The sequence below is a fragment of the Neovison vison genome, chromosome 10, assembly GCF_020171115.1.
Source record: "Neovison vison isolate M4711 chromosome 10, ASM_NN_V1, whole genome shotgun sequence".
In the NCBI taxonomy this organism is placed as follows: Eukaryota; Metazoa; Chordata; class Mammalia; order Carnivora; family Mustelidae; genus Neogale; species Neogale vison.
The window spans coordinates 32664425-32673782 of NC_058100.1; the positions used below are offsets into that span (position 1 = coordinate 32664425).

Sequence of the window (9358 nt, forward strand, 5' to 3'; positions counted from 1 at the left end):
TTTCCTTTAGAACCCAACTTACCCTTGTAATTTATCTTCCACTGTTTTTCTCGATAAGTTCCATGGGGTACACAAGGTAAGTAGGGACCAGAGAAGGTCTCCAATGCCAATTAAGAAATCTGGGCTCTATTCTATGGGCATGGGGGGGGGCAATCTTGTTACTCACTGCAGAGCCAGTGCCCGGCACACAAAAGCACTCAGTAAATACTTGTTCGAACCGACGGATACCAGTAAATACTCGTTCGAACCGACGGATACTTGGTGACCGAGAAATAGGGGATGAAGGATGAAACTGCACTTCTCACACCACTCATGACACCTAACTTGAAATGCATTAAAGACTTAAACGTAAGATTTGCAACCATAAAACTTCTAGAAGGAAACATAGCGGGAAAGCTCCTTGACACTGGTCTAGGAAGCAGTTCTTTGGCTAGGACACCAAAAGCACACACAAAAAAGCAAAAATCAGTAAGTGGGGCTACAACAAACTAAAAAGCTTCTGCACAGTTAAAGGAACATTAAACAAAATGATATCGCAATCCTCAGAATGGGAGAAAATATTTACAAACTATGTATCTAAGGAGGGATTAACATCTACATTACATATACATACAACTGAGTAACAGTTAAACAAACAGGAGTAAGAAGATGGGCAGAAGATCGGAACAGACTGTTCCCAAAGAAAACCTACACATGGCCGACAAGTACATGAAAAGGTGCTCAGCATCACTAACCAGAAGGGGAACATATCAAAAGCAGCACAGCTGTCACCTGACACCGGTTAGAACAGCTGGGCTAAAAAGATAAGGGGCAATTGCAGGGTCACAGGGAAGCTCTATTTTTAATGTCTTAAGGAATCTCCACACTGTTCTCCAAAGTGGTGCACCAACTTGCATTCCCACCAACAGGGGAAGAGGGTTCCCCTTTCTCCACATCCTCTCCAACACACGTTGTTTCCTGTCTTGTTAATTTTCGGCCATTCTAACTGGTGTAAGGTGGTATCTCAATGTGGTTTTAATTTGAATCTCCCTGAGGGCTAGTGATGATGAACATTTTTTCATGTGTCTGATAGCCATTTGTATGTCTTCATTGGAGAAGTGTCTGTTCATATCTTCTGCCCATTTTTTGATATGATTGTCTGTTTTGTGTGTGTTGAGTTTGAAAAGTTCTTTATAGATCCTGGATATCAGCCTTTTGTCCGTACTGTCATTTGCAAATATCTTCTCCCATTCTGTGGGCTGCCCCTTTGTTTTGTTGACTATTTCCTTTGAGCTTTTGATCTTGGTGAAGTCCCAAAAGTTCATTTTCGCTTTTGTTTTCTTTGCTTTGGAGACTTATCTTGAAAGAAGCTGCTGTGGCTGATATTGAAGAGGTTACTGCCTATGTTCTCCTCTAGGATTCTGATGGATTCCTGTCTCACGCTGAGGTCTTTTATCCATTTCGAGTTTATCTTTGTGTACGGTGTGAGAGAATGGTCTAGTTTCATTCTTCTACATAAAGCTGTCCAATTTTCCCAGCACCATTTATTGAAGAGACTGTCTTTTTTCCACTGTATATTTTTTCCTGATTTGTCGAAGATTATTTGACCATAGAGTTGAGGGTCCATATCTGGGCTCTCTAATCTGTTCCACTGGTCTACGTGTGTTTTTATGCCAGTACCATGCTGTCTTGGTGATCACAGCTTTGTAGTAAAGCTTGAAATCAGGTAACGTGATGCCACCAGTTCTGTTTTTCTTTTTCAATATTTCCTTAGCAATTTGGGGTCTCTTCTGATTCCATACAAATTTTATGACCCTGCAATTGCACTACTGGGTATTTACCCCAAAGATACAGATGTAGTAAAAAGAAGGGCCATCTGTACCTGAGTGTTCATAGCCGCAATAGCCATGGTCACCAAACTGTGGAAAGAACCAAGATGCCCTTCAATGCACGAATGGATAAGGAAGATGTGGTCCATATACACTATGGAGTGTTATGCCTCCATCAGAAAGGATGAATACCCAACTTTTGTAGCAACATGGACGGGACTGGAGGAGATGATGCTGAGTGAAATAAGTCAAGCAGAGAGAGTCATACAGTTTCACTTATTTGTGGAGCATAAGAAATAACACGGAGGACATGGGGAGATGGGGAGAAGAAGGGAGTTGAGGGAAATTGGAAGGGGAGATGAACCATGAGAGACTATGGACTCTGAAAAACAATCTGAGGGTTTTGAAGGGGTGGGGGGGGAGGTCAGGGGAGCCTGGTGGTGGGTAATATAGAGGGCATATATTGCATGGAGCACTGGGTGTGGTGTATAAACAATGAATTCTGGTACACTGAAAAGAAATTAAATTTTAAAAATAAATTAAAAAAAAAGACAAGGGGCAGGTAGTGTTGGGGAGGCTGTGGAGAAAAGGAACCCCACGCAGTGTTGGTGGGAATATAAAATGCAGCCACTATGGAAAACCACATGCAGTGTCCTAGCACTATTTCACAGATGGTCCTACCATATGATCCAGTAATCCCACATCTGTGTATTTATCAGAAAAATATGAAAACACCAACTCCAAAAGATAGATCACCCCCAAGCTCAATGCAGCATTATTCACAATAGCCAAAATATGAAAATGACCTAGTGTCCGTCAATGGATGAATGTGTAAGGGAAATGTGGTCTAAGTACACTGGAATATTCTCCAGCCATGAGAAAGGAGGAAATTCTGCCACTTGTGACCACAGGGATGGACTCCGAGGCCATTACGCTAACTGAAGTAAGTCAGAGACAAACACTGTATGATTTCACTTGTTCGGAGAATCTAAAAAACCCAAACTCAGAAACAGAGAGTAGAATGGAGGTTACCAGGTACTGGGGTGATGTCAGTCAAAGGGTAAAAATGTCCAGTTAGAAGTGCCGAAGTTCTGGGGACTCAAACGCATGGCACCGTCAGGACACTTAACACTGTCTCCTTACGTACTTGCAAGTTGTTAAGAGTAGATCTTAGACGTTCTCATCACAAAAACAGCAATGGTGATTATGTGATGCGACACAGGTGTAGGCTTAATGCCGAGGAAGTAATCAGTTTGCAATATACATTATTAAATCAATACCTTATACACATTAAACGTACACAGTACTGCTTGTCAATTATATCCCGATAAAGATGGGGAAAAAAGAAAGATGAGGAATTAAAAGGCAGAAAAAGGACAGAAAAAGATAAAAGAGCTACCTGTGAGGAGAATTAGGGCATTCTATCAACCCACTGCTATTTCCTTTTGCAAATACTACCGGTTCCTATGAAAGAAGAAAGTAACCAGCTCCAAACTGCATTTGTAATAAAATCGCTTAGTGGGAAAAAACTGTCTATGTGGTTTCAGGATGCTATATTAGGCGCTGCACTTTGATTCAGTTCCCGCAAATGAAATCCTGCCTGGGGCTGGGAGCTGCCCGTCCTTCCAAGTTAGCACTCCCAGTAACAAAAGGGATCCTGGAGAGCTAAGAAGTGCATGCCAAAGATAAAAACGGTAAGCCTATTTAGAAGAAACTTTATAAAGCTGGAAACTGAAAAACATTTCATGCAATAAAATCCTGTTTTAGCCATCACGAAACTCTCTTTGAAGTCTCTTTCAGACCAAAAACTTCAAGATCTTTGTTTAGTCTTGCGGAACATAGCGGATAATCTTTGAAGGCCTTACGTTATACTAACAGATCATCTTTGTTAACAGCATTCAAACCAATGTTCTATTTTAGAAAATATAGAACATTCCTATCTCTTTGGTAGCCAAAAGAGCTTTGGAATTATCTCCTCTCTTTATGCACAAAAGTAAATCAATTGATGACTCTAGCCCATTCTTTATCTTAAACAACACGTATGTGAGATACACTAAACTACATTGGCCTGTCTCTGCTTTGCAAGACAGAGGCAGGTCTAGAATTTGTCGTCAGGACCTAATTATGGCGCTGCAAGCTACAGCTGTTAACAAACCAGACGCAGACAGAAGCTGACCAGATAATGTAATTGCAGCAGTCAGGGAGGCACACCAGCAGAGCAAACAAATTCCACCTTTGGCTCAGGGAAAGAAACCATCAGCCTTTCATACAATACACATGCCAGAGGTGAGACTGAACACAGAGAAAGGACACCAATTTCTCCCTGGTTCTCTTTCTTTTTTTTATTTATTCTTTTTTATTAACATATAATGTATTGTTTGCCCCAGGGGTACAGGTCTGTGAATCATCAGGCTTATACAATTCACAGCACTCACCATAGCACAGACCCTCCCCTGTGTCCGTCCCCTGCCACCCTACTCATCCCCTCCCCCCAGCAACCATCAGTTTGCTTTGTGAGACGAAGAGTCTCTCATGGTTTGTCTCCCTCCCCATACCGTCTTGTTTCATTTTTCCCTCCTTTCTCCCCACGAACCAAAATTTACCTCTCCTTTCTCGTAAAGGACAGCAACGGACACCGGAGAGAGATCTGGGTGCAGAAAGAAACTTGAAAATTCTGCTCTAGTCAATTTCAGGCTCGCATTAAATCCAGAGCTGCTTCTGCCACACAGGAAGATTGTCACTAGGTCAAACGAGGAATAAGAAATCTGTGCTCCTTGAGATCAACGATTTTGCCTCTTCAAGTATATACTGTTCAAAGTACACTCTATCTGGAGCTTTGTGGACCATGTCTGACAGGAAGGAATGAATTTTGGACCATAATCCAGTACACACGAGGCACACACTGAAAAGTTTCATGGAAGTCATCCTTAGCACATACAATGAATATAGTGTCTGCTTTATGTTTTTTTTTAATGCTGGCTGCACACAACAACTTGATTTCATGACTGAGTCATGGGTTAGAACCTACTCTGAGCAACCATGCGATCGTACATGCATGCAGGCCGGCCCCTGCCTCCCTCCCTAACTGCATGTCTGTTATTCTCTGCCATACTTCCCACCCCCTGCCCCTGCAGTGCTGCTGCCCTCACCCTGCCCCACCACCAAATTTCTATTATTGTTTTTTTTTTTTACATTAGATCACAAGATCACTTCCTGAAAAATGCCAACCACTTTGCTGCCTCAGGGCCTTTGAACCTATTGTTAGTGTTGCCTGATACACTTCCCCCGGGGTCACTGCCCTTCATTCAGGTCTCAAGACAGAAGTCAGTTCTTCAAAGGGGCCTTCACTAACCAACCAATTTGAAAGAACCACCACACACAACTTCAGCTGGGACAGAGAGTAGGGAGAGGACTTCACTGCTCTTAGGATGGTTGGGAATTCTGAATGAAAAGAATGTAAGACAAGCATGAAGAAAACCAGTACTCCACAAATGTCAATTTCCATCTCCCTGTGCCACTGTTCAGGCCACTGAATTGTCACTATGGAAATTCTATTCCATTTGCTTAACAATGGCCTGAAAAGTGAAGACTCATCCTCCTATATCCCCCAAGTACTTCGTAACCTCTCGGGGCACTTACCACATTCTTTTTTTTTTTTTTTTCCTTTTCTCTTTTAGCAAATACCTGAGGGCCTACTATGGTGTAGGCAATAGCAGTGACCAAAAGAAGGATCGGTCCCTCTACCAGTTCAGTTCAGTAAGAGTGACAACCTCATAAACAAATAATTCCAAATGAATGTGGCAAGTAAATGAGATGTGTACTATGTAAAACTGTGACCAAAAAAGGAAAAGAAAAGAAAAGTCAACTGTCTTTGAGTAGAGACATAAAGCATCACAGAAGAGACACCGAACCTGGGTATGGAAGGATCAGAAGGAATCAGGCCGGCCTACAAGGAGATAAGCATATCTCGTGTGGAAGGAACAGCATGTGCAAAGGAGAGGTGACATTCATACCACCAGTTCGAAGTTGCTTCACATGTTTGGCAAAAGACAAGCAGCTGAAAGGAATGTCTTGGCAATGGACGGACGTGGAAGAAGCTAGACTGAGCAGTGCTGGATGATGGAGGGCCGTGTATGCCGTCCCAGGTACCTTGAATTTTACACTGTAGAGTATGGAGAGTCTAGAATTTAAAAGAGGTGAGTGACTTCAAATCTTTGGGTCTTTAAAATTTCCTTCTGGGGCGCCTGGGTGGCTCAGTCAGTTAAGTGTCTGCCTTTGGCTCGGGTCATGATTCCAGAGCCCTCGGACTGAGCCCCACATCAAGCTCCCTGTGAAGAGGGGAAGAAGTCTGCTTGTCTCTCTCCCTTTGCCCCTTCCCCCCCAACTTGTGCTCACTCTCTCTCAAATAAATAAGTAAAATCATTTCTAAAAATTCCTTCTTGTGGCAGAGAAAATAATGGATTGAAGAACTGCCATACCATAGTGTCAAAAGTCCAGGAAAGAAATACTCCAACTCAGCAAAGGAAAGAGTCAACAAAACCAAAAGACAAGTGACAGAGTGGGAGAAAATATCTGTAAACGACATATCAGATAAAGGGCTAGTATCCAAAATCTATAAAGAACTTATCAAACTCAACACTCAAAGAACAAATAATCCAATCAAGAAATGGGCAGAGAACATGAACAGACATTTCTGCAAAGAAGACATCCAAATGGCCAACAGACACATGAAAAAGTGCTCCACATCACTCGGCATCAGGGAAATACAAATCAAAACCACAATGAGTTACCACCTCACACCAGTCAGAGTGGCTAAAATTAACCAGTCAGGAAACAACAGATGTTGGTGAGGATGTGGAGAAAGGGGAACCCTCCTACACTGTCAGTGGGAATGCAAGCTGGTGCAGCCACTCTGGAAACCAGTATAGAGGTTCCTCAAAAGGTTGAAAATAGAGCTACCCTACGACCCAGCAATCGCACTACTGGGTATTTACCCTAAAGGTACAAATGTAGTGATCCAAAGGGGCATGTACACCTCAATGTTCATAGCAGCAATGCCCACAATAGCCAAACTATGGAAAGAGCCTAGATGTCCATCAACAGATGAATGGATAAAGATGTGATAGATATACACAATGGAATACTATGCAGCCATCAAAAGAAATGAAATCTTGCCATTTGCAATGACGTGTATGGAACTAGAGGGTATTAAGCTGAGGGAAATAAGTCAATCGGAGAAAGGTAATTATCATATAATCTCCCTGGTATGAGGAATTTGAGAGGCAAAGTGGGGGGTTTGGAGGGTAGGGAAGGAAAAAAATGAAACAAGATGGGATTGGGAGGGAGACAAATCATAAGACTCTTAATCTCACAAAAACAAACTGAAGGTTGCTGGGCGGAGGGAGAGGGAGAGGGTGGCTGGGTGATGGACATTGGGGAAGGTATGTGCTATGGTGAGTGCTGTGAAGTGTGTAAGCCTGATGATTCATAGACCTGTGCCCCTGGGGCTAATAATACATTTTATGTTAATAAAAAATTAAAGAAAAAAAGAAATACTGCAATTGTCTGAGCAAGAAACAAAGAAAGCTTAAACTAAAACAGGACTCAATGACCCTTTGAATATGGGAGGCACAGAAAAGGAATGGAGAACAACTCTGGTTTCTGGTTTAGATTATCTATATTTAATACACAATAACTAATATTAAAGTTATAGGATACTAAAGCCATACTATAGGTTATACTATAGTGATATCATTAATTAACTTGATGGAATTAGAGAAACCAGGTGGAATGATGGCAAGTTCAGTTTTGGTCATGGCACATTTGAGAGGCATTTGGGTGAGGAGGGAGAGGTGTCCCAGAAGCAACTAGGTTAGCCCTAGCAGATGTGAGATGAAAATCGAAATTTAGACTCGAATGCTTTGGCAGCAGTAAAACTCGTGTGGGGATGAAATCACCCCAGGCAAAGGCACTGATTACTGAAAATATTAAAGACTGAGCCCCAGAGAAAGGCGTTCGAAAAGCAGGCAAGGCCGGGGCAGGCGGGAGGTAATGAAAGCTCATGCACTTCGGCTGTCACAGAAAAGCTAGATAAACTTTGAGAAGAAATTACTGGATGGGAACTGAAAAAGCCATTAGAAACTTAGACGAGAGCAACTTCAGTGAAGCCATTCAAGAGAAAGTCGGATAACGGAGGATGGGAAAGGGGCCGTCGAAGCCGGTGAAAATACTGTGCTTTGGGGCAGTCACGGATGGATGGAGGCCTGGGCAACTCTGCAGGGACACAGCGTGAGCCGCGAGCTCTGTTTGACTTCATTTCCTCAAGATGCAGGACCAGAACACTGGGGAGCAGGAAGAGGAGAGAAAGGCTGGAGGCACAGGAAAGAAAGAAGATGCGCGGGAGCGAACAGTCCTGCAATGGGTGGGGGCGTGAGGTCTAGAGGGGGCGGGGTCAGCCTTCGCCTCGGGTCTGCTGTACACACCCGGGCGTAGCCTGGGCCGGCGAAGAAGACCGACACCGGCTCAGTCGGGAGGACGAAGGAGGGGCAGGGGCTGGAAAGGGAGAAAAGAGCCCTGCAGGGACCGCGCAGGGGCAACGGGGTCACGGAAAGGGCTGCTGTGGAGCAAGGGAGAAAGAAGGGCGGGGAGGGGCTCCGTTGCTCTGACCTCGGACCACCGTCCTCTTTCCGTCCCCCGGGCCGCCCCCGGTAAGCGGCGGCAAGACTGGCCGGTTCCGCGAGTCGACTGGAACCCGGTGCGCTCAAACCAGCGCGCGAACGCAGGTCACCTGCGGGCGTGTTTAAAAGGCAAATGCCAAGCCCCATTCCTACGGATTCAGAATTCCTGGGGCTGTGGCTGAAGCCGGGGCTGTTCCAGAAGCGCCCCCAAGAGCTCGTCAGCGCGCTCCTGCTCAGAAGCACCTGCCGCGAAGGTAATCAGCTCCAGACGGGAACGGACGCCAGTGCAGCTCCGACCTCAGGGCCTGGGGCGGGCTGTGGGGCAGGGCACCCGCCGCGCGAGCACGAGGGCACCCGCCCCCGAGGGCACCCGCCGCGCGAGCACGAGGGCACCCGCCCCGCGACGCAGGGCGATTCGGGCCGGGGTCGGCACAGCGCACGCACCGCACAGCGTCTCGGATTCGGCCCGGCAAGGGGCGCGGAGAACTTGAAGAATGCGACGATGAGACACAAACACTTAAAATGGTCGCCTCGGGGTATCAGAGCCAGGGGTCGCCCCGCACCTCCCGCTCCCTGGCTCCAGGGTCCCCGCAGGACCGAAGTGGCGTTCAGGGCGCTGCACCGCACCGGGAAGGAAGGAAACTGCGGAAACAGCCCCTGCAAGGGAGAAGCTAGAGCAGACGTGGAAGAAGTCGGGGCGCCTCCGAGCGTCCTTCCGCCCCAGTACGTGGGACGCGGCGCCACCAGGGCGCCGAAGCCGTCCTTCCGGCCCCGCCTGGAACTCACCATCGTCTCGGGCAGCGCAGGCGGCAGGGACCTCGGCCACGGGCGGACACCGCCTTCCCGAGGACGCCCGGTTACTCTGGCAACAGA

The 9358-nt window shown here is 45.8% G+C and overlaps 1 protein-coding gene across 1 annotated transcript in view; it reads right to left on the reverse strand.

Annotated features, from left to right (window-relative positions):
- NME7 (NME/NM23 family member 7) overlaps positions 1–9355 on the reverse strand; it is a 288348-nt gene extending 278993 nt beyond the window's left edge. Inside the window, exon 1 of the mRNA XM_044266903.1 lies at positions 9272–9355. Within this exon, the coding sequence (XP_044122838.1) occupies positions 9272–9274 (3 nt within the window). The 5' untranslated portion in view covers positions 9275–9355. The remainder of the gene's footprint in view (positions 1–9271) is intronic.
- Positions 9356–9358: the final 3 nt, after the last annotated feature.